This window comes from Paramisgurnus dabryanus, chromosome 11 (genome assembly GCF_030506205.2).
Source record: "Paramisgurnus dabryanus chromosome 11, PD_genome_1.1, whole genome shotgun sequence".
NCBI classification, from domain to species: domain Eukaryota; kingdom Metazoa; phylum Chordata; class Actinopteri; order Cypriniformes; family Cobitidae; genus Paramisgurnus; species Paramisgurnus dabryanus.
This window is the reverse complement of record NC_133347.1, coordinates 30,302,470-30,328,550: the sequence shown is the minus strand read 5'-3', so window position 1 is coordinate 30,328,550 and position 26,081 is coordinate 30,302,470. Positions and strand designations below refer to the sequence as shown.

Here is a 26,081-nt window from a genome sequence, read left to right as displayed (position 1 = left end):
TGGCTGAATATAGTTATAAGCTGCATCGTTAAAAGGCACATTTGTAAATGTTGCATATCTTTAACACCAACTCTGTACTTTATGCTTTTTTCTCTCTGGAAGAAAATATTAGTTGCTTCGAAAAATTATTCAATGCTTTAAAGTGCTCGAAACACAGCAAAATGGCGCCACCTGCTGGCGTTGAAAACGTTGAAAAAGCAACAAGATCTCAGTCAAAATATTTTACACTTTTTACAATGCATTTAAAAACAGTGTATGTTCAACACATATTTGAACATGAGCAGAGTACGTGCAGCAGGTGGAGCTATTAACGCCCACAAGAGGCAGAAGGGGTCAGTGCGCAGTACCGGATGTACAGCTCAGTTTCCGGATAAACAGTTGTGACGACGATGGTGTATGTGTCAAATGGTAAGTGCTAAAAATCAACTCTTTGTTTCGGATAATACGACGCATTTAGACGCGTTTGTTTGATGTGTTAATCTCATCTTTTATCAGTTACTTAATATCGGGATACTTGAGTCATGACGTGTTTTAATATACGACACAGATGTTTTTGGGCTTTGCCTACTTTACATATGTGATGTAAATGATCGTCGCTTGATCTTTCGATATATTATTTAGATTAATGTCACATTTATGGTTTTTAATGTGCTACTAAAGTAAATACGGAACTCATTAGTTAGATAATGACTATGAAATTAGTAATCGTGTTAATTTATCAACAGACCAGCGCACACGTTACGTAACTAAAAAGTTTACCGTATTGTGTTTCATAACTTCACTAGATTTGTTCATGAATAATTTCTCCTGTATGAAGTGATGAGAATAACTGTACAGTTTGGTCTGTTGTTTATATTCAGGTGAAGTTCTGGACAGCAGGACTCGGTCGCCATGGAGACTGTCGTTCTTTAGTGACCTCTTCTGGGGCGTAGTTGAGTTTGTTGGCTTGTTGTAAGTGTTTGGCTACCTTATCATGCTTTATCATTGTATAAGGCTTACATGTCGGATGTGTTGTCAATATCCAAATCCATTTATATGTCACCAGCTTCCAGACTCTCATTAAGCCAGATATGTCCAAAGAGGGCAACAACAGCTCATCGTCTCGCTTCAGTGATGGAAGAGGGTTTGTGTTTAATTTAGCTCATACACTGTCTTCTAGATCTGTCATTACCAACACACACTGTTGTTTCAGATATGTGACACTGCTAGGGATGGGCACGAGTACTCGATTGCTCGAGTACTCGAACGTGGCATCGATGATCGATCACGAAAACGATGATCATGTGGGTTTATTTATTTATTTATTGTGGATATTGCGGCATTTGGGTGTCTGGTTAGCGTTACAAGCGCTTGTGGTAGTAAAGACTGGGTCAGGAGATGCGTGTTTGACGTCGTGTCGAGCTACGCAGACTGACGTACGACATCAGTAGCATTACCATGCGTGATTCAAAAACAAACAGATAATTCCGCGTGACCGCGCATCAGCAACCCGCCGGTCCGCGTAATGCGCGGCAGCCCGCGAGCCCGCGACGCCGGTCACACCTCACATCACTGAGGCACTATGGTTTAAAAGGATGCCATGATTTTCGGAAATACAGTCAGTCAGGTGCAAAATGTACAGCGGGGTCAAAAGTTCAATGGGTTATCATCTCATATTTAAACATCAAATGTCAAGAGATAGACTTTACATCTTGACTGAGGTAAGAGGACGACACGACACAGCTAAATGCTAAAATGATAGCAAAACACTTAAAGCTGCTTAATGTTATGAAGCTTGAGCTTTGACTGGACGTGTTTAAAAGTGCGCTGTTTATGATGCACATCCACAAAGGGAGTTAAACTTTCTTTTTTTTTTTTAGATAACTTAGTTGAAAACGTAGTTGAAGTCTTGCATTTATGCAGATAGATGGACGTTGTACATTTATGTTGTATAAAGGCTTAAAATTATGCAGAGTGCGTCATATAGAAAGCGCTTCGGTTTGTGTTTGTTAACCCTTTAGTTTCATTCCATCACGCAGCTTTTCCTGTTAGAGGTTTCTGTTAAAAAACATTTAATTCATTAAAAATCTAGTATGTGTTCATTGTTCTGTCATAGTTTCTTCAAAATTAAGTTTTATCTGAGTGTTTTTAATAAAAATATTTTCATTTTCACCATGACGTGTACGCCCCGCCCCTTTGATTGCCCCGCCCCCAGTTAATCGAGTACTCGTTCTTCAGACCTATGGATTAATCGAAATGAAAAAATGACATAAACCCACATCCCTAGACACTGCCTGTAAAAACCAGACTCAAGTCATTTTTAAGTGATTTACTGTTTTCTATATAAAATCATCCTACATAATGTAAAGAACATTCTGTGAAAATATAACATTTTGATATCTTTAATAATGACTGAGTAAGATCATGACACAGATTGAAACAAATTAATCAAATCATCATTAGACTTTAGCCTGCATGTCACAGACTATGATGCTTTACATTAAAATGAAACTGTTTCCGGTGAATATTTAAATTGTAATGTTCTCTCTCTCCCTCTCTCTCTCTCTCCCTCGCAGTCCTCCGGGGTTCCCTGGCCGCAGACGGATGGGCAGAATAAACCACGGCGCAGGTCCCACCCCTCCTCCTATGGCTGGAGGAGGATGAGGACGGTTAGAAAGATTAAACAACATTTAAAACCCAATTTATACTTCTGTGTCGATTGTACGAGATCGCCCACACATTTAAACAAACCCTTGGTGTAGACTGCCGTGCATTTTTCCAAAAATGTAAAAACGCATCAGTTCTACGCAGACCAGAATGCTCCCATCAAAACAAACAATCTGCATCATATTTCTGCTTTGCGATGGTGTAAACAAAAGGGATTAAGTTGAGGAACTATATATATATGAACTATATATATATATATATATATATATATATATATATATATATATATAACAACTCAAGCTGCAACAAAGGCAATGTCCATTTACCTCCATCACTGCTGATGCTCTTCGAACAACAAGCCACTTCTTCTGTGGCTTTTGCCGTGATACTGTAACATGCCCATGGACACTGCCTACTAGTTATCTGTATGTGTAGTTACACGTTGACGTGAAAAACGACACAGAAGTATCAATGAACAATGACGCGTAGGTCCTACGCAGAACTGTATATAAAGCTGACTCTCATACGTGTATAAAGATGAATGACATTAATTCAGATTTGTCTTTGTTACACACACAGGTAAATGCCTGCACATTGTTGTGGGCATTGAGGAGAGTGATGTACTGCTCAGATAAGATCATCATCATCTTGTCTACAGTATGACAAACTCCTCTCTTCACATCTGTCACTGCTCGTATTGCAGATTTGTGACGTGACTCTGGGAATTCCTTCATGAAGGGGCCGGAGTGACTGAATATGGCAGATCAGATCCTCATCGATATCATATGAAATATGTGTTTTTGTGTGTTTGTTTTTCTAACCCGTTGCTCACTCTGTTTTTATTTTGATCTTATAAGAGTTATGTTTTTGTAGCAGACTCTGTATATGTGATTTGCTTCAATAAAGTAAGTTATGCTGATGGTTTCTGTGACGTATATATCATCTTTTTGTTAATTAAGTCATTGTGGATAAAAATGAAATGCGTGTGAAATATTGGTCAGGTCCATAATGGGTCAATAATGTTTGTCATTCTAGCTGTGGTTTGTGAACAGACTGGAGCAATATTGATAGTAGCTAAATAAATAAGCTTGTAACGTGTGACTGCATCTGTCCAACGGTCACCACAGACGAATCTAATACTGAAACTACTCGCAGCATAAACATCAAAGAGCATCTGAAAGTGTTTAAGACAAACTGAGACTGCTGCCAATTCTGGAATCGGGTAAATTTACATACATGTAGTTCTAAAGAATATAATAAAGTATATTCTTTAGAACAATAATAATAATAATTTTCTATAATAATAAATTGTGTGCATGAGAGAGAGACTGGGTCAACTCTTGATCTGCTGATCTGCTGTCCTCCTGTTTAGCTCCAATCTTAATCAAAACACATTGTTGAAGTTGTTGAAGTAATCCTGAAGACTGATGAGATGTTTGAGATGTGTTTGGATCACGGCTGGAGCTCTTTATATAGGACTATACGGGTAGCAGATAATGTGACACAACACAGTCAGTTCAAGACAAAAAATTCATTAAAGGTTTAGTTCCAAAAACTTTCAAGCTGTGTAAGTAGGTATACTAGTGATGTATTCTCTAAAGAGGTTTTGTTTCAGTATTGGATTGTTTACCTTTTAAAAAATTACTTAAATGTGGAAGCACAGATCTTTATTTTGTGCTGTGAGATTTTGATAAGACCACGTATATTGATGGGTTTTCATAGCCAAATTTCGAATTTCTGTTTTTCAAAAGAATTGTTTTGAAACCTTAAATCAAACTTAACACATTTATGTAATGCTGTACTGAAATATATTTTAAAATATGTTTTTCTATAATGTAATTTTAACACTTTTTTGTATATTTTGAAATATATATATATATATATATATATATATATATATATTTATAATTTAACATCGCATTAGAAAGGAACCCAGCTGACAAAAGAGATGACAGGGTTTTAGGAAACTTCACTTTAATTAAAATCACTTCACAGTCAAATGTTGTTTCTTTATTTACTTTGTTTTTTATTTATTGCTTTATATATCATTTAACCATGGAGAACCCACAGGTCAAATTTGGCCTATTTTAACTGCTGCTGAGAAAAGGGTTCTTGGGTTCTCCAGGGTTAATGACAGAAAAAATGCACATTGTTTCCATCTTAAGCTGGTGCTTTCATTTGAAGGTACAGTACTAAGTATTCTTTAGTACAGTAAACTTTTCTATTTTGAAGCTGCAGCCTACTGTATAAAGTCCCTCTCTATGACACTATATCAATATTTAGCCTTGATGAACTTTATACAGCTCAAATACCATTTGTTAATCTCTTTGTATTAGATTTTATTCTGAAAAAATCTGAAATGCATTATACATCATACCTTTATTGGCTCCCAGCATTTTCAGTTAGTTCATCCTACAATGAAATTAGATAAGGATTCTGATCTAGCAAACAGAAACCTAAAAATATTTAATGACAATAATCACAACAGTGATACTGTAATATAAAATCTAACATAGGATCAGTAAAAGCTTATGCACTTTATAAATGAAGAATAGTTTTATCTTCTTCTGGATCATACTTTTAAAACAAGAACACGATGTATTACCAGTCAATATACATTGCACAGTAATCTTAAGAAATTAAAGGAAATGTAAATGAAAAAAATTTAAATGAAAAAAAAAAGTTTAACTGATTTATAAACTCAAACATTTACTGTTGTTTTTTCCAAGCCAACTTTCTTTCATTGGCTAATGCAGTAGTTTTTTATTATCTTCATTGTGTCCATGAGCAACTATTAAAAACTTTAACTCATGGTTACTATGATGGTAAACCAGCGATCGACTCATGTTTAAATTTTTTGATCCCACATACCAGCAGCAAGTTTTGTGCTAATCAATCGAGAGTTTGGTGTTAATCTGTCAGTAAGGTTATTTATCCTTCCTTTCTGTAATAACAGCCTCAGAACACAGCAGTTTTATCATCATCCCTGGTGTGTGCCCGTGCGTGGCTGCGTGCGTCCTGCAGGTGGCGGTACTGCTACACAACACTCACCTGCTGTACAACTACAGAAGAAGAGCAGGAACCGCTTCATCCGTCGGTAGCGTGTTTGTAAACATTCAGCTGATTCATTTTCTCTTCTTCGGCATCATCTTCATCATGACACAGACAGACAGAGATGCAGAAAACGGAAAAGATCGCGAGAAAGAGGCACGCGGCGTGAAGAGACCCATCGCACCCGCGGCTGTGCCTGAACCTTTGCACGAGGTAAACACACACACATCATTTTCATCATCGTCATGACGACACTTACTGCTGCTGTCCCTGAACACGAGGCTGAATCTAGCTTCTTATTCGCAGCTTCTTATTGACGCTTTTCGTTCCACCTTAAAAGACGCGACACTTCCGCGTTAGCAGTTTCTTTTTCACGCACAGCTTAGGGACCGTAGCGCATTATCTCTTATTCGTGCTGTTTTGAGTGATTATGTTTATTTTGTTACTGTGAGAGTAATATACATTTGCAAATAAACAGAATAACAGAGTTATGAAAGTAAACTGAGTGTCAGAATGTAAAGATACACGAAATATGTTAATGTAAAATTAAATTGTTAAACGTGTCATCTTTGGATTGCATTTATGAATGATCCCGATTTATATGTCTTTGTGATGTTTGTGTGGGTGCGTGCCTGCTTGCGTGTGTGCGTGTGTGTGTGTGTGTGTGTGTGTGTGTGTGTGTGTGTGCGCGTGCGGATGCGTGCTTGCGTGTGTGTGTGTGTGCGCGCTCAAGCGCGAGTGTGTGTGTGTGTGTGTGTGTGTGTGTGTGTGTGCGCGCGCGCGCGCGGGTGCGTGTGTGCTTGCGAGTGTGTGTGCGAGTGTGTGTGTGTGTGTGTGTGTGTGTGTGTGTGTTTATGTGCGCGCGAGTGTGTGTGTTTGTTTGAAGTTTGCAGATGACTCTAGAAATGATGAATCTACATACAGAAGAGAGGCTGGCTGCTTCAAACTGTCGACATGAGAGAAGATTTCTTGAAGAGCCCCTTTCACTCCCTCTCACCATTCTCAAATTTACTGTGCCAGAAAATTCGTCCCACAAGACATCTTCACCTTAAAGTGCGTGTTGCAGGTTAACCACCACTGTCGATTAATGGGTACATAAATCACTCAAGATATGTGTATAATTTTTAAAATGTCTCAAAAATGGTCTTAAATACCACTTTTTTTACGTTTTTGGTATTAACGGTTATTTTAACGCAATTCTGCGATGACGTCACGTTGGGGAGAAGTGGAGAAAGCCTCAGCCAGAGCCATAGAGATAGATGAGACATTTATTGCTGTTTAATACTTACGTATATAATTTGGAAATCATATATACATCGTAGGAAATATATAATGTGTTATACTGCAAAGTTACCATGCTAATTATTATTTATGATATATGTGGAGATAAATAAAACTTCGCAAATCTGCTGATTTGATCCATTCATGTCCTGACCACCAGGCTAGAGATTTTTAAACATCCTTAATCCACACTTACTAGTCTATCAAATAATATCTCAAATATATTGTTTTGTGAAATAAAAGGATGCTTTGTTATATTGTTTATGTGATTATAACGAATCACACGATCATTTTATACGCAGCAGCAGTCAGCAGCTGCAGCACACTCGGATCCGACCGCATACATACTGTAATAAACAGGCGTTCGGCGGCTTTTTACATCACGACAGACTATGCCATTTGAGGAGGAACCGCTCATTGATCACCGTATTTTTATAAATCCTGTACATGTTTGGACCCGCCGAACAGGTTGAGCACTTTCATATACTTTGTTGAGCAGAGAGGCTGCACTTTGACCAGCGGGCTGCGGGAACCGGCGCACATCACGCCGCCAGACGGTGTTGTTAACTCGAAACGTATAACTATTATCAGATCGACCCACCGGGAAAGTCCCGACTCTCTCGATTGCCATTCCGCTACTGGCTGTAAGAAAGTGAGTGCGTTTGGGTCGCTGGTCCCCGCGAACAGATGTGACGTGCTTCACTCACCTTCCAGGATTAGAGACATGCTGCCAAAACCGTTTGTGCTGAAGATCGCATAAAAGTTACACCCACTTCAGGCAGGATCATGGACCCCCTCAAGCCAGCATGCACGAGTATGTTAATTGTTTGTTTACTTTCTACACGAAGATAATATGCTAACGTTATGCTATCTGGCTGTCTGCCTATCTCTCTGTAGTACTAGCCTATCCATCTGTCTGTCTATCTATCTGTCTATCTATCTGTCTATCTATCTATCTATCTATCTATCTATCTATCTATCTATCTATCTATCTATCTATCTATCTATCTATCTATGTAAATAATCTGCGCTATCAGAACTGTACTTTACTCGTCTTTCTATAGTCATTCTCAATGCTCTCAAGGCTGCTTTGGTAAATTCTCTCCCCAGCGTGACGTCATACAGTGCGTTGTGGGGGAAAGGAGAATCATTGCAAACCGCTGTACTTCTTCATACTTTTTCGGGTTTTGTGATACTCAACAACATAAAATACAATGGGTAACAGTTTAAATGTTTATTATTAACAAGCAAATTGCACAAATTCGTTGAAAAATTTTACCTGCAAAACGCCCTTTAAGCAGTTACACAGTAGCATATTTGCTCCGACCTTGCAGTTTTAAAGTGCAGTATTGCATATTGCAATATCCCACACTAGGGTTTAACAGGCTTAACTGTGTAAATACATTTGTGCAATGTACATTATATGCATTTTTATATACAGTACTTGTAGATATTTGTAAATAACTCTCTCACTTGCTTCTTATCTATGTTATTTGTTTTAATTTTCAATTTTACATTAAATGTCGCTTTTTGCTGTTTATGTATACTGTATGTCTGTAAGTACCAAACTAAAATTAATTTCTTGTGCATGTGTGCACAATTCGCAAATAAAGCTAATTTTGATTCTGGTTCTGATTCTTATTGTAGCTGTTTACACTTTACAAGATATAATGACAAAACAACAAATTCAATGTCCATTTATTATACAAATTATTCCTTATTACATAACACTCTCAAATCATTTTAAAGACCAATTGCATTGTCAGCTCAGTTGTAGGCACTATATCTGAGCTGCTTTTTGGGGTGCGTTTAAACTTTCACTGCAGGGTCACACTCATTGCTCTTGTCTATCCTCATGAAAAAAGCAGACTTACTTACAGAAGCATTCTAAACTTATGATCCCATAAACTTGGCATTTTTGACAATACAGTTACAGACACTGCATTTCTAACCAAATTTGAAGTGCTATATCTCAGTTGCCCTCTGGGGTGCGTTTAAACTTTCACTGCAGGGTCACATTAAGTGCTCCTATCTATCACCATCCATATATCTCAGTTACCCTCTGGGGTGCGTTTAATATTTCACTACACAGCAGCATTTTAAAGTTATGGTCCCATAAACTTGGCCTTTTTGACAGTAAAGTTACAGACATTGCATAGTTTACCTGTTATATCTCAGTTGCCCTCTGGGGTGCGTTTAATTTTGCACTGCAGGGTCACAGTCAGTGCTCCTGTCTATCACCATACCAAAAACCAGACTTATTTTCAGCAGAATTTTAAAGTTATGGTCCCATAAACTTGGCATTTTTGATAATACAGTTACAAACACTGCATTTTAACCGGATTTGAGGTGCTATATCTCAGTTGCCCTCTGGGGTGCGTTTAATATTGCACTTCAGGGTCACAGTCAGTGCTCCTGTCTATCACTATACCAAAAATAAGACTTATTTACAGCAGCATTTTAAAGTTATGGTCCCAGAAACATGGTATTTTTGACAATACAGTTACAGATATTGCATATTTAACCTGCTATATCTCAGTTGCCCTCTGGGGTGCGTTTATTATTGCACTGCAGGGTCACAGTCAGTGCTCCTGTCTATCACCATACCAAAAACCAGACTTATTTACAGCAGCATTTTAAAGTTATGGTCCCAGAAACTTGCCATTTTTGACAAAACAGTTAGTAGACATTGCATATTTAACCATATTTGAGGTGCTATATCTCAGTTGTCCTCTGGGGTGCGTTTATTATTGCACTGCAGGGTCACAGTAAGTGATTCTGGCCATCACCATACCAAAAATCAGACTAATTTACAGCAGCATTTTAAAGTTATGGTCCCAGAAACTTGCCATTTTTGACAATACAGTTAATAGACATTGCATATTTAACCATATATGAGGTGCTATATCTCAGTTGCCCTCTGGGGTGCGTTTAATATTGCACTGCAGGGTCACAGTCAGTGCTCCTGTCTATCAATATACCAACAATCAGACTTATTTACAGCAGCATTTTAAACTTATGGTCCCATAAACATGGCATTTTTGACAATACAGTTACAGATATTGCATATTTAACCTGCTATATTTCAGTTCTCCTCTGGGGTGCGTTTAATTTTGCACTGCAGAGTCACAGTCAGTGCTTCTGTCTATCACCATACCAAAAACCAGACTTATTTACAGCAGCATTTTAAAGTTATGGTCCCATAAACATGGCATTTTTGACAATACAGTTAGTAGACATTGCATATTTTACTATGTTTGAGGTGCTATATCTCAGTTGCCCTCTGGGGTGCGTTCAATATTGCACTGCAGGGTCACAGTCAGTGCTCCTGTCTATCATCATACCAAAAATCAGACTTATTTACAGCAGCATTTTAAAGTTATGGTCCCATAAACATGGCATTTTTGACAATACAGTTATTAGACATTGCATATTTAAAGATATTTGAAGTGCTATATCTCTGTTGCCCTCTGGGGTGCGTTCAATATTGCACTGCAGGGTCACAGTCAGTGCTCTGGTCTATCATCATACCAAAAACCAGACTTATTTACAGCAGTATTTTAAAGTTATGGTCCCATAAACATGGCATTTTTGACAATACAGTTATTAGACATTGCATATTTAAAGATATTTGAAGTGCTATATCTCTGTTGCCCTCTGGGGTGCGTTTATTATTGCACTGCAGGGTCACAGTCAGTGCTCCTGTCTATCACCATACCAACAATCAGACTTATTTACAGCAGCATTTTAAACTTATGGTCCCATAAACATGGCATTTTTGACAATACAGTTACAGATATTGCATATTTAACCTGCTATATTTCAGTTCTCCTCTGGGGTGCGTTTAATTTTGCACTGCAGAGTCACAGTCAGTGCTTCTGTCTATCACCATACCAAAAAACCAGACTTATTTACAGCAGTATTTTAAAGTTATGGTCCCATAAACATGGCATTTTTGACAATACAGTTAGTAGACATTGCATATTTAACCATGTTTGAGGTGCTATATCTCAGTTGCCCTCTGGGGTGCGTTTAATATTGCACTGCAGGGTCACAGTCAGTGCTCCTGTCTATCATCATACCAAAAATCAGACTTATTTACAGCAGCATTTTAAAGTTATGGTCCCATAAACATGGCATTTTTGACAATACAGTTATTAGACATTGCATATTTAAAGATATTTGAAGTGCTATATCTCTGTTGCCCTCTGGGGTGCGTTTATTATTGCACTGCAGGGTCACAGTCAGTGCTCCTGTCTATCACCATACCAAAAACCAGACTTATTTACAGCAGTATTTTAAAGTTATGGTCCCATAAACATGGCATTTTTGACAATACAGTTAGTAGACATTGCATATTTAACCATGTTTGAGGTGCTTTATCTCAGTTGCCCTCTGGGGTGCGTTCAATATTGCACTACAGGGTCACAGTCAGTGCTCCTGTCTATCATCATACCAAAAATCAGACTTATTTACAGCAGCATTTTAAAGTTATGGTCCCATAAACATGGCATTTTTGACCATAAAGTTAATAGACATTGCATATATAACCATGTTTGAGGTGCTATATCTCTGTTGCCCTCTGGGGTGCGTTTAATTATGCACTGCAGGGTCACAGTCAGTGCTCCTATCTATCATCATACCAAACAGCAGAAATATTTACAGCAGCATTTTTAAGTTATAGTCCTATAAACTTGGCATTTTTGACAATACAGTTAAAGAATTTGCATTTTTAACACAAATGCCAAGTTTCTGGGACCATAACTTTAAAATGCTGCTGTAAATAACTCAGATTTTTCGTATGGTGATAGACAGGAGCACTGGCTGTGACCCTGCAGTGCAATATTAAACGCACCCCAGAGGGCAACTGAGATATAGCACCTCAAACATGGTTAAATATGCTATGTCTATTAACTGTATTGTCAAAAATGCCATGTTTATGGGACCATAACTTTAAATTGCTGCTGTAAATAAGTCTGATTTTTGGTATGGTAATAGACAGGAGCACTGACTGTGACCCTGCAGTGCAATAATTAACGCACCCCAGAGGGCAAATGAGATATAGCAGGTTAAATATGCAATATCTGTAACTTTATTGTCAAAAATGCCAAGTTTATGGGACCACAACTTTAAAATGCTGCTGAATATAAGTCTGGTTTTTGGTATGGTGATAGACAGGAGCACTGAGTGTGACCCTGCATTGAAATATTAAACGCACCCCAGAGGGCAACAGAGATATAGCACCTTAAATATGGTTAAATATGCAATGTCTACTAACTGTATTGTCAAAAATGGCAAGTTTCTGGGACCATAACTTTAAAATGCTGCCGTAAATAAGTCTGGTTTTTGGTATGGTGATAGACAGGGACACTGACTGTGACCCTGCATTAAAATATTAAACGCACCCCAGAGGGCAACAGAGATATAGCACCTCATATATGGTTAAATATGCAATGTCTATTAACTGTATTGTCAAAAATGGCAAGTTTCTGGGACCATAACTTTAAAATGCTGCTGTAAATAAGTCTGATTTTTGGTATGGTGATGGCCAGAATCACTTACTGTGACCCTGCAGTGCAATAATAAACGCACCCCAGAGGACAACTGAGATATAGCACCTCAAATATGGTTAAATATGCAATGTCTACTAACTGTTTTGTCAAAAATGGCAAGTTTCTGGGACCATAACTTTAAAATGCTGCTGTAAATAAGTCTGGTTTTTGGTATGGTGATAGACAGGAGCACTGACTGTGACCCTGCAGTGCAATAATAAACGCACCCCAGAGGGCAACTGAGATATAGCAGGTTAAATATGCAATATCTGTAACTGTATTGTCAAAAATACCATGTTTCTGGGACCATAACTTTAAAATGCTGCTGTAAATAAGTCTTATTTTTGGTATAGTGATAGACAGGAGCACTGACTGTGACCCTGAAGTGCAATATTAAACGCACCCCAGAGGGCAACTGAGATATAGCACCTCAAATCCGGTTAAAATGCAGTGTTTGTAACTGTATTATCAAAAATGCCAAGTTTATGCGACCATAACTTTAAAATTCTGCTGAAAATAAGTCTGGTTTTTGGTATGGTGATAGACAGGAGCACTGACTGTGACCCTGCAGTGCAAAATTAAACGCACCCCAGAGGGCAACTGAGATATAACAGGTAAACTATGCAATGTCTGTAACTTTACTGTCAAAAAGGCCAAGTTTATGGGACCATAACTTTAAAATGCTGCTGTGTAGTGAAATATTAAACGCACCCCAGAGGGTAACTGAGATATATGGATGGTGATAGATAGGAGCACTTAATGTGACCCTGCAGTGAAAGTTTAAACGCACCCCAGAGGGCAACTGAGATATAGCACTTCAAATTTGGTTAGAAATGCAGTGTCTGTAACTGTATTGTCAAAAATGCCAAGTTTATGGGATCATAAGTTTAGAATGCTTCTGTAAGTAAGTCTGCTTTTTTCATGAGGATAGACAAGAGCAATGAGTGTGACCCTGCAGTGAAAGTTTAAACGCACCCCAAAAAGCAGCTCAGATATAGTGCCTACAACTGAGCTGACAATGCAATTGGTCTTTAAAATGATTTGAGAGTGTTATGTAATAAGGAATAATTTGTATAATAAATGGACATTGAATTTGTTGTTTTGTCATTATATCTTGTAAAGTGTAAACAGCTACAATAAGAATCAGAACCAGAATCAAAATTAGCTTTATTTGCGAATTGTGCACACATGCACAAGAAATTAATTTTAGTTTGGTACTTACAGACATACAGTATACATAAACAGCAAAAAGCGACATTTAATGTAAAATTGAAAATTAAAACAAATAACATAGATAAGAAGCAAGTGAGAGAGTTATTTACAAATATCTACAAGTACTGTATATAAAAATGCATATAATGTACATTGCACAAATGTATTTACACAGTTAAGCCTGTTAAACCCTAGTGTGGGATATTGCAATATGCAATACTGCACTTTAAAACTGCAAGGTCGGAGCAAATATGCTACTGTGTAACTGCTTAAGGTGAAGATGTCTTGTGGGACGAATTTTCTGGCACAGTAAATTTGAGAATGGTGAGAGGGAGTGAAAGGGGCTCTTCAAGAAATCTTCTCTCATGTCGACAGTTTGAAGCAGCCAGCCTCTCTTCTGTATGTAGATTCATCATTTCTAGAGTCATCTGCAAACTTCAAACAAACACACACACTCGCGCGCACACACACACACACACACACACACACACACTCGCAAGCACACACGCACCCGCGCGCGCGCACACACACACACACACACTCGCGCTTGAGCGCGCACACACACGCAAGCACGCATCCGCACGCGCGCGCACACACGCACGCACGCACGCACGCACGCACACACACTTACACACACACACACGCAAGCAGGCACGCACCCACACAAACATCACAAAGACATATAAATCGGGATCATTCATAAATGCAATCCAAAGATGACACGTTTAACAATTTAATTTTACATTAACATATTTCGTGTATCTTTACATTCTGACACTCAGTTTACTTTCATAACTCTGTTATTCTGTTTATTTGCAAATGTATATTACTCTCACAGTAACAAAATAAACATAATCACTCAAAACAGCACGAATAAGAGATAATGCGCTACGGTCCCTAAGCTGTGCGTGAAAAAGAAACTGCTAACGCGGAAGTGTCGCGTCTTTTAAGGTGGAACGAAAAGCGTCAATAAGAAGCTGCGAATAAGAAGCTAGATTCAGCCTCGTCAGACATCTTGTAAATGTCTATCAGGAAACGTCTCAGAGATGTATTTGTGCTGCTGTGTGGCTGTCTTAATAAACAGCACTTTTTATATTTCCATGTAAAATGTTTATTTAGTTGATAATTACTCATCTCATGATGTTTACAGATTTGTTTGAAACACTTGACAGTAGCCCCTTTCTCTCCAGAGCTTGATGGAGTCACAGCTGTACTTAAACTGTATATGTCTTAATGATTCAAGGACTAAAATATTCAGATTCACTTAAATCGTATGAAGATATTTATTTGAAATGACCTTTGAAATGATTTTTTCAGTTATTGATGTTATTAGAAGCACATCGACAGACTCCCTTATCTGATGGAGCAAAGTCAAACTTTACCCTGAACCTTACATTAAACAAATCTTTTCATAAAATATCATTAGACTAAAAAAATAAGTATACACACCAATTGGAGTTTGGGCCGAAGCCAATACAGATATTTGCCCACTTATTTAAACTTTCATCATTAAAATAGATTGAACTGTTTTAAATTAATTTGTCAATTACTTTCTTCCTTAACACTATTATAATGGTTATTGTGCTGGGAGCAGTAATATTACATGAGAAGAAAGCGATTGCCAGCTTCACACAGTATGATTTTCAGCTGCCCCAGATGTCATTTGCGATGATTTCTATGATAACCGTTTATAAACGGTGGTCCCTCGTCGTTTGGTGAGAGAGATTCAGAGATGGACATTATAGCGGTCTTGTTATCAAATATAGTCAGTGATTATCTTTGGTGGGTGTCACAAGGTTGGCACACCACACCACCTCCAAACAAGAATCTTTAATATTAATATTCTCACCACAATGAATAAAATAATCTTTTTAAGTCATGGGCTAATCTTATCAAATAATACATTGATGCTTCTACAAAACAAATCTTTGTTCAAGATACTTTATTATTTTTGTTAAACTTTCCTTGTTAATGTTTTTTTTCCAGCAAATTCAGGCCAACTTTATAGTGGTGATTCATCCTGGATCCAAAACACTGCAGATTGGACGAGCTACAGACACACAGCCACAGACTGTACACCACGTCATCGCCCGTAGACACAAACAGACCGGACAGAACCCATACGAGGACCAGTGTCTCCTACGAGATGGGCTTAATGTATTTTAACTTTATCATGATGAGTATGAATATGTGATGTAGATGTGACAGATGATAACTCTCTGTGCGTGTGTGTTTGTTCTGTAGACATCAGAGAGTAATGAACAGAGACAGAACGGCCTGAAGATGATCGATCAATCCATCTGGTCCAAAAAAATGTCTAATGGTCTAAGAAGAGTTCCTGTGTCTGCACAACAGGTGTGTGTGTGTGTGTGTGTGTGTGTGTGTGTGTGTGTTTGTGTGTGTGTTGAGGGATGATGTATGTGGTTTACAGGGACATGAATATAGTATAATGACATGTTTATTATGCTATAAACACAGGAAGTGTCCTGTAAACTGAACGGCTTAAAAACATGGTAACTAAATGGTAGTTTTTCATAGATTAAAGACTGCCAACAGGTTTTTGTTAAGGTTGGGGTTAGGGACTGGGGTTGGTTAGGGGAATAGGTTGTACAGTATAAAATGTATTGTATCTATGGAATTGTCCCCGTAAACCACATATGCCTGTGTGTGTGTGTGTGTGAGAGAGAGAGAGAGAGAGAGAGAGAGAGGGAAAAAACATACTATATGGTAATTTCTTTCTAAATTAAAAATATCAGGAAGTTTTCTTTGATGTTTAGGTGAATGGTAGTGGTGTACCGGATTGCAGACGCACGGTTCGGCTTGCATGCGATTCACGGATTAATAAGCAAATTTAAATAGGGAACGTTTATCATTTGCTCATGTTTCAAAGGCTTGCAAATGTTGTTTTTAAGTAATTGCAAAAAGGCACTAAAGTGAGCAGTTTTCTGCACACACAGACGCACATGCAACTGAACGTATCTGGTCCAGCTCCAATCATACATGATCATCCCTATCCTTTCAAAGATCAGGACACATACAAACTAAATGATCTGGAAAAACCACAGTATTCTTTTTCTAATAAAAACATTTGTTTATGTCTTGGGGCTGTTTACACTTGGTACTAAGATGTGTTTTCATCGATCGGATCACAAGTGGACGAGAGAGACACATCACGTTTACTGTACACCTGGTATTTAAATCCGTCTCTGTTGTCCGCATATGACCGCTTCTGTCCTGAATACTTTGAGGGGGTGGTCTGTCGAGATGGTGGGCAAGTCTCTCCGCTGTCATTTAAATGCGAGCGGGAGTAATGATGAGTTTATATGGACGCAAACTAATATTATGTTTGAGTCCACTGCTTTTGTTGTAAGTAAACATGCTGAACAGTGTTTTTTACTTGTATATGTTAGAGCTTTCTCTGAATTTTTGAACGCAATTGATGAAATAGGATCGCGTAACTTTCACACGCTTGCAAAATGAAACTGCAGAGATCAGCGCTTTAGTTTATCAATGAAAGGCTAAAATAGCACTGTACACCGTGTGTTTGCGCCTGAAGTCTCTTAAGTGTATGTATTGATTAGAGGCAGAAACCAGTCTTTGCTTATCTTAAAGAGACAGTAAATTCAATTAACCTACTTAAAGGCAGAGTAGGCAGGTTTAAGTCTAAAAAAAGTCTAAAACACTTTTTTCCAAATTTGTTTAAACTGTCTTTATATACTAATACATAAGTAAAATGTAAGTACTCTGAAAAAGAGAGTATAAAAATCGCGTGTCTGTAGACCTCTCACGACTGTTTTAAACACAGCTCATTTTTCCCTTCACTCCACCCCCTCCCTCCTGGGTTTCTTATAAAGCCACGCCCCAAAACACATGAACGCGCGACGCCAACCGGCTCTGCTGGGAGAAGCATTTACCTGAGACGAGCGGAAAGGAATGAGCGCGGTGCATGTAGTAACATCATGTCACAATCACAAGTAATAATTAACCTAACTTTATTACTATAAATATAAACAAATAGGATGGCTTTTAGTACTCACTATTAAGATAGCATATTGATACTGGTAAAGTTAAAAATATATTTTGTTTGATTCGGTAACAAACGAGCTAGTTATATTTATAAGAAAAGCTAAAGACAGATTGCATTGATACAAGTTTTTTTATTATGATCAGTTACACTGTGATGAAGGTGAATTTCGTGGAAGATTCATAACATAAAAGGTGTTTTGCTTGGAAGAGTTTCCGTGATGAAAGCATTGTTGACACTGATGAGGACTACACACCGGAGACAATACCGCTACCGCATAGTCGACTCGAGGAAAAGACGCGATATTTACTCTTGTTTGATTTCTTTGTTTATTCCTTTTTTTTGCCTTGTTTGCCTCCGCTGACTACATATGCAGGTACTGTGAGTTCTGAATGCTCTTTCTCTGCCATACTATTGCTCTTCCTAGATTTCGTGCCTCGTGCACGTTCCAATCCATCAGGTGTGCGCATGTGTGGGCAGATCCCATAGCAACAGGGGTGGTAGCCATGGTCACGAGAGAGGGTGATAGTCGCACAAGCCAATCATTTGTTTCGTCCCGAATGGAAATAATTAGTCATGAGAGGTCTACAGACACTCGAGTTTTATACTCTCTTTTTCAGAGTACTTCCCATTGAACTTATGTATTGGTATATAAAGACAGTTTAAACAAATTTGTAAATAAGTTTTTTAGATAATTCCTGCCTATCCTGCCTTTAAGTCTGTGTCATTAATGTTAATCAAACAACCCAAGACAAATAGAAAATCACTTCTGTAGCTCTAAAAAATAATCATTATATCTAATTTATACAATAAAGACAGTTGATACAGTCAATTTCTGTATCTAATGCTAATTTTTGACCTTATTTAATGTGCAACTTTTTCATTTTTTTTTATAAATGTTTAATTTCTTTATTTGTTGTTATTAGATTTTTCCCAACCCTTTTTCTGCTGTTCCAAAAAATTATCCGATCCGTGCCTCAAAAACCGTAATGTGATCCAAACTGTGTGTTTTATGATCCTTCACACCACTATTGAGTATAGAGTTTGTACAATATATAAACCAGTCTATGAGGAGTCCCCATAAACCACCTATACAAGTGTGTGTATATGTGTTACTGCTACCTGTGTATGTTTGTGTTTGTGTGTTTACAGGCAAGATTGTACAACAGACAGATAAATCCTGCAGTATTGGACTCAAACTCTTCAGTAAAGTGGACAAATACAGCACATCAGCCTGAATACCTCGTAGGAGAAGATGTAAGAAAACAATAATGAAACAATGACTTCTAAAAATATACAATCTTATACATGACATCTTACATTTAGTCTTCATTCTTACATTTAGTCTTTGTTCCTACCATTGATCAATGGGTTAGCAATGTAAAGGGTTGTGGGACTGATTACCAGAGATCAGAAATAATGATAAAAACGGTGGGATAATGTGAAAACTCCCATTCAGATTGTCCTTCTGGTATAAATTTAACCAGATCAGCAAGATAAGGTTTACAGCCCTTGTAGGAAAATCTTGTTAATGCATCAGTTAGTTTTGATAAATATTTGCGGGGAGTGAGAGAGAGAACAGAGACTGGGGTCTCTCTTTCTTTCTCTCTCCCACAATCATTATCAACATCTCTCATCAATCACATTTACTGATAAAATAATGGTTTGGCAGAAAAGAAATTCATTTTGTCATCCACCAAAAACATTTAAATGAAGGAGAAATCCCGGAGTATATACTGTTAAGTATATATATTTTGGGACTTCTAACATAAGGATAAAAAATCTGATTATCACAATAAAAAGAATGATGAGGACATGTATGATCAAGTTCAGTAAAAAATTATTATCTGGATGCTGTACTTCATTCTTAAAATCAAATTTTTAAATCACTCATTAAAAATGAAAGGACACTAGACTTTCTCTATTGTGTCTGTTGATCTGTCTGATGTCTCTCTGTCTGTGTTTGTGCAGGCTTTATATGTAAACCCAACGGACAGCTACAGTATTCACTGGCCCATTCGCAGGGGTCATCTGAACATTCACAGTGCTCCAGGTGGATCTCTCACAGCTGTGCTCGCAGACCTTGAGACCATCTGGTCTTACGTTCTCCAGAAGCTCCTAGAAATCCCACTGAAGGATCTGAAGGTGTGTGTGAATCCTACTGCTGCTGTTAGTGTAGTACCAGTCACTGAATACACACACACACACACACACACATACACACACACACACACACACACACACACACACACAATATGCTCATGAAAGTAATTTAAAACACTCCATAGGCCCGTGTCAATAAGGAAGGAGATGGACAACTTAACCTCTTGAGTTACAACTTAACCTCTTGAGTTACAACTTAACCTCTTGAGTTACAACTTAACCTCTTGAGTTACAACCTAAACTCCTTTTTACTCAGAAGAGAAACTCTTGAGTTTTCAATTTCAGAACGGCTGTTATGAGTTAGTTCAAGAAACTGATAGTAAACTTACTTGTGCGTGCACAACCACTATAAAAAGCCTGAAGCATGAATACGTAAAAACACGTGATCACACAGTGTCAAGAGCATGCCACACCAGCAGGCAGTGATATAACCCTATTCGTAAAGGCACGTTGGCCAATCAGAAGCCTTAATCAGAAGAAAAAACCCTGGTTGTACTGTCTACACAACAACACTGCAACCGGCGTTTCTGAAAAACCTCAGGGGTTTTCAAAAATGTTCGGGTTCAGTGACGTGATACTGCATTTAAGTGTGGATGAACGGCCGAAGCGCGTAAAAGTCACGGTTATAAAAATACCCATGTTCTTGTGGACAAGGTCTAAATCAGTGGTTTTCAAACTTTTTTAGGAGCGACCCTAATTTAAAAAAATAAAAATTATGCGACCCACACTCTAACCCCCCCCCCCCAGTAGCATGAAGCAGGGCGGGGCCGAAAGCCGTCATAGTGGAGTGAGCCCGGTGAAACGTCCACGCGCGCATCTGTATGTATTACCTAATGAGCAGACCCGACGCCAGACACAAATTCACGGATGGGCATTTCATTTTTTCAGGGGGCACAAATGAGATCAACCTCACTGCAATTCATAATATCTTTAATTATGAAAATGGGCAAAAAACGAGGAAGAACTGACATACGCAACACAACGGAGGAGTCTTAAAGATTGGACCTAGCTTATACTGAAGCAGTCTAAAAACACGTCGCAGAGCTCGACATCAATGCTTGTCCGCTTATCAGGGACAAGTAACGCCAATAACAATCACCAAAACACGCTAATGATTCTGCATCCTTTAGTCTCAATGACAACCGAAAGTGCATAATGTAATAACGCTAAGTTAAACAAATAACCGCAGCAAACACAAAGTGAGTTAACACTGACAAAGTGGGTTAAACATACTGCGGTAAAAATGTGAAGTTTTTAATAACATGATACAGTTAAGCAGCATCACATCACGGTTGAAAATGTGACAGATTTCATGACAGTTCACTAAACAAGTAATTAATATTAAGCCACTTACATTTTAGACGCAATGTTGACTGTTTTTGTGGTTTCAGCAGCGAAAATAGTTTAAAGATAACAGCAGAACCATAACGTGTCAGTCTTACTGCAAAACTCAACCGTGTCGTAACGGTGGCGCTTTGCTTAGCAAACAACTAAACATTTCCGCGCTCACTTTCGACAAACCAATCAAATACATTAAAAATATATATTTTGTTAAATCAGACCAAACACATTTTTATTTTTATTTAGGAGTTTTTATTTCCCCTTGCATCATTTAAAAAATGCCTGTGACCCCGTGCGCAATTTAATCTGCTGTCTATGAATTTAATACAGTAAGCTGCGCACGCACATGGGTCATGTGACACAGTGGTGGAGTATTTTTTATTTTAGTGTATTTAAAAGATATTTTACTGTGCTTTTATTCAAGTGTGTTGTAATTATTATAGTTTTTATAATAAAATTGAATAAATTATTTTAGTAACATTTTTTTGAAATCTTTCTGGCGAGTGGCGACCCAGTTTTTAATTTCCGCGACCCACCAGAGGGTCGCGACCCAGGGTTTGAAAACCACTGGTCTAAATGACTATAAAGACAATTACCGTATGTCACTTAAATAAAAGTGCACTTATCGGACATATAACAAAAATCCACTCTGGGCTTCAAAATCCTTTCCCAAAATGTAACTCCATGTGAATGAAGGCCACCTCATCATCTACAGGATCCTATATAAAAGGACGTTAGTCACTTAGACGGTCCTTGTACCCTTAAAACCATTTTGCTACATAAAATTTGTAATCGAATCCGGCTTACAAATCATTTCAATTTACTGATTTACTGATTGATTACTAATATCTTTTGTGTCAGATTATTCATCAGCTAACACGTACAACTTTATAGTATTACAGATGCATCCTTCTGATTCCAGACATTTATAACAGACAGCATGTAAAGGAAATTGTCAATATGCTGCTGGTTAACATTGGATTCTCAGGTATGAAACAAACAACAAATGAATTGTCCTTGTACAGTATTAGTTTCTTTCTAATACACTTTGCATGATGAATTTTGATGCTCTTTACCAATGGCACCCCCAAACACTATTATTACATTTAAATAGCACATAATGTGTGTATTTGTGTTTATTTGTGTTATGTGTGTTTGTAGCTGTGGTTGTGCATCAGGAGTCGGTGTGTACGACGTTGGGCAGTGGTGTAAGCAGTGCATGTGTGGTGGACGTGGGCGATGAAAAGACCAGTGTGTGTTGTGTTGAAGATGGAGTATCTCACCGCAACTCCAGGTGAAGCACACAATCACACACAGACACACACACACACACACACACACACACACACACACACACACACACACACACACACACACACACACACATCAGAGATCACAGTTAAACATATGTGCCTTTCTAGTCTTTGAAAAGAGAAATGATTGTGTAATTTATTTATATAAAGTGTGATTGCCATAAGCTCCTGTAAACATTTTTCTCTATGATTTGTATGAAATGAATTGTATTAAGAGTATTGTCGTATGTTTTTGTGTGTTGAACCCAGGTTATGTCTTGCGTACGGTGGCTCAGATGTGACGCGCTGTTTCTTCTGGTTAATGCAGAGAGCTGGATTTCCTTACAGAGAGTGTCGACTCACTAACAAACTCGACTTCATCTTACTGCAACAACTTAAAGAGTCTTTCTGTCATCTGAACCAGGTGAACACCACTATACAGACGTCATAACAACACACACTTGCAGGATTACACGTTTAACACAAAAACTATAGGGCTAAGTATCCATTCATATGTCTCGATTCAGCTCTGATTCACAAGGTCATGATTTGACTTTCAATTTGCAAGCAAACTCGGTAACACTTTACAATAAGGTTCATTAGTTAACATTAGTTAATGTATTAACTAACTTGAACAAACCATGAGCAATACATTTGTTACAGTATTTATTCATCTTTGTTAATGTTAGTTAATAAAAATGTAAGCTTTAATTGTTTGTTCATGTTAGTTCAGAGTCCATTAACTAATGTTAACAAGATTTTAATAAAGTATTAGTAATTGTTGAAATTAACATTAACAAAGATCAATAAATGCTATAAGTGCAGTTCATTATTAGTTCATGTTAACTAATGTAGCTAACTAATGTTAACTAATGAACCTTATTGTGAAGTGTTACCTCAAACTCAAAATGTTTAAGCAGCAAACTAGACGCGGTAGATGCGAATTTAACGCCTCAAACGCATCTGGTGTGAACCCATGGTTAGACAGCATGAGATTTCTTACTGTGATAAGGAATTATAATGCATTTATTAGATCTGGATAAACCTTATAGCTGTGCAGTTATAGTATATGAATCTGGTGTTAACCCATCACCAATAAATGTTTAGTGGTGATGATGTCTTATAATAGTGTCTCGTTGATTTGTGTAGGATATTTCTGGACTTCAGGATCACGAGTTTCGCACACGTTTTCCAGATTCTCCACTTCTTCTCTTTCAGCTGCGGTTAGGAGATGAGAAACTTCAGGTACTTCATGTGGATGTGATGCGATGTCATCAGTATCATTTGAGCAAATGCTGTTTGATCATTGTTGTGTGTGTGTTCAGGCTCCTATGGCTTTATTTTACCCTGCTGCATTTGGTATAGTGGGTCAGAAGATGACATCACTGCAGCATCGCTCGCAAGGAGACGCTGAAGATCCCCATGATGAACACTTTCTGTTGACCACACAAAGCAAACAAGACCAGGTAAATCTAGATGTGTTTATTCATCTAGTAGATGCTTTTATTCAATCATTATTTAATATGAAGAGTTTCGTTGCAAAATGAGATGGAAAGCATCTTTTGCAGCGATTTTTGTGTGAGCATTTCAGTGAACACCCCTGACCACTTGGTGAGTTTCACGTCTTTGTAAACGAAAGTTTAATGCATTTTAGGAAGGATTGTTCCAGTGCACCTATACACCCATTGTAGAGGTGGGAGGTGATAGTACAAACACCCGAAAATTCCCGGGACAGCATCATATATCCACATTTCAGTCAAAACCGTTCTATTTCATCATAAACAATCTGAAAACAGGGCTTTGAGTGTAAAATACCGAACTTGTCCTTGTATCCTAAACCTAATACTGTATCAGCAAACTGCTAGTGATCAAGACAAAGGTTCTTCAACCGAATCAATAACATATTAAAATCATTTGTATTGGGTTTAAGATCTGCTTCTTTCATTATAAATGAATGAAGTCATTAAGTTTGATCTTTAACTGTTTTAATGCTCTCAGTTACCAGACATACAGATACAAATGCACTGCAAGTTTTGTATAAAAGCATCTGCTTAAAATAAATACTTAAAAGTAAATAATGTTCAGACCTTCGAACAAGACTGAGGAATGGTGCCGTATGGTCTCATTGTTGTGTTTTTCTTTCTTTTACAGTCATCTAAAGCTACAGCGGACAGAAAGTCTTTCCATAAGCCTGTTGGTTTTGAAGGAGAATCCAGCACATGTGATCTATCCGAGAAAGGAAACATGGTTCATGATGTGGATCTGGCTCATAGTCACACTGAATCTCTCATTAGTGGATCAGAAACAGAGGAAAACACTTCGCTTCTGTTCAGCCGGAGCACAGCCGCCATGACTCTGTTTGAGGGAAAAGCACTCGGTGTGGATAAAGCCATCTTACACAGCATCGACTCCTGCTGTAAATATAAACACACAAACACATCTCTTCTGTAAAAACCTCCCTCTCTTTCTGTAATATGATGTGCAGTGTTGTTGCTTTATACAGTGTAATGTCCACTTCATTCATATCTCTGCTTTATCTTTCTTGTGTTGTACTGCATAGAGCATTACAATAACTACACTGGAGTTACTACACACACATTACTACTACACACACTACTACACGCGCTACCACTAGGGGTGGCACGGTACATGAAAAAATATCGGAACCGCTCGGTTCGCTTTTCTCGGTTCGGAGCGTGGGTGTGTCGCACGGTTCGACGCATGCACAATGTAGCCTAGTGCCAGAATGTTACCTGAAGCCTCGTATTTTTTCGTCTGGCTCCACAGCATGAGTCTCCGCTGACTGCGAGCGCACCTTGTACATTTCGGGAGGTGTTTATACTCGATGCACAGACTGGGTGCCGGCGTGATGAGACCTCATGCTCGGCCAGATTCGCCTGGAGCTTATGCTTCTTGGGTTGCAGAGCCGCGCGCAAAGTTTGACGTGCACACCGCCAAGCAAAATGGGGTCTAGCGCACTACCGCCCACTCCGCGTTTAAGTCATTTTTGCCAGGCACAAACAAGGCTTAATGCTACACTGAAGTTGGCAGTTTGATAAATGCAAGTTGATTCTTCAGTTTATTCTTTGTGAGCTTCAAGTTCAATCTTTGTGTGCTAAAAAGGCACATACGTTCCTGGAGAGATAGCAATACACATTCTCCTTTTTTTTGCCAAATAAATGAAAAGCATGTCATCAATGTCTTGTCTTCTCTCTTGCTGTATCAAAATCTCACCTAGCTTTCCTCAGAGATGTTCCCAATAATGTGCTTAAAGTCAAGTCAAATTCAGTTTGTGCATGATTACACGATATAACAATTTTGTTAAAACTGTATCCTTAAATGTGGATAATTAAGCTATATATCATATGCTAAAGTAAATTTCTGAAGTGTTAACGATTAAAAGAAAAAACAACAACAAGAAACGTACAGAACCGAAGACCGTGACCCTAAAACCGTGGGCTTTGTGAACCATACCACCCCTAACTACTACACACACTATTAAACACATTACTACACACC

General features: G+C 38.1%; 2 protein-coding genes across 2 annotated transcripts in view; both read left to right on the top strand.

Annotated features, from left to right (window-relative positions):
* The first annotated feature begins 272 nt into the window (after positions 1-272).
* On the top strand, positions 273-3,570 carry selenok (selenoprotein K). The gene is made up of 5 exons (XM_065247768.1): positions 273-408; positions 861-951; positions 1,046-1,123; positions 2,556-2,648; positions 3,226-3,570. Exons 1-5 carry the CDS (start codon positions 390-392, stop codon positions 3,227-3,229), a joined length of 285 nt encoding a protein of 94 aa, XP_065103840.1. The 5' UTR covers positions 273-389; the 3' UTR covers positions 3,230-3,570.
* A 2,117-nt stretch (positions 3,571-5,687) lies between these two features.
* Positions 5,688-26,081, top strand: part of actr8 (actin related protein 8) — a 28,405-nt gene continuing 8,011 nt past the window's right edge. The window contains exons 1-11 of the mRNA XM_065247759.2: positions 5,688-5,910; positions 15,729-15,899; positions 15,987-16,097; positions 18,919-19,023; positions 19,738-19,911; positions 22,165-22,258; positions 22,432-22,564; positions 22,833-22,986; positions 23,712-23,807; positions 23,888-24,028; positions 24,714-24,978. Of these exons, the coding sequence (XP_065103831.1) occupies positions 5,803-5,910; positions 15,729-15,899; positions 15,987-16,097; positions 18,919-19,023; positions 19,738-19,911; positions 22,165-22,258; positions 22,432-22,564; positions 22,833-22,986; positions 23,712-23,807; positions 23,888-24,028; positions 24,714-24,978 (1,552 nt within the window). The 5' untranslated portion in view covers positions 5,688-5,802. The remainder of the gene's footprint in view (positions 5,911-15,728; positions 15,900-15,986; positions 16,098-18,918; positions 19,024-19,737; positions 19,912-22,164; positions 22,259-22,431; positions 22,565-22,832; positions 22,987-23,711; positions 23,808-23,887; positions 24,029-24,713; positions 24,979-26,081) is intronic.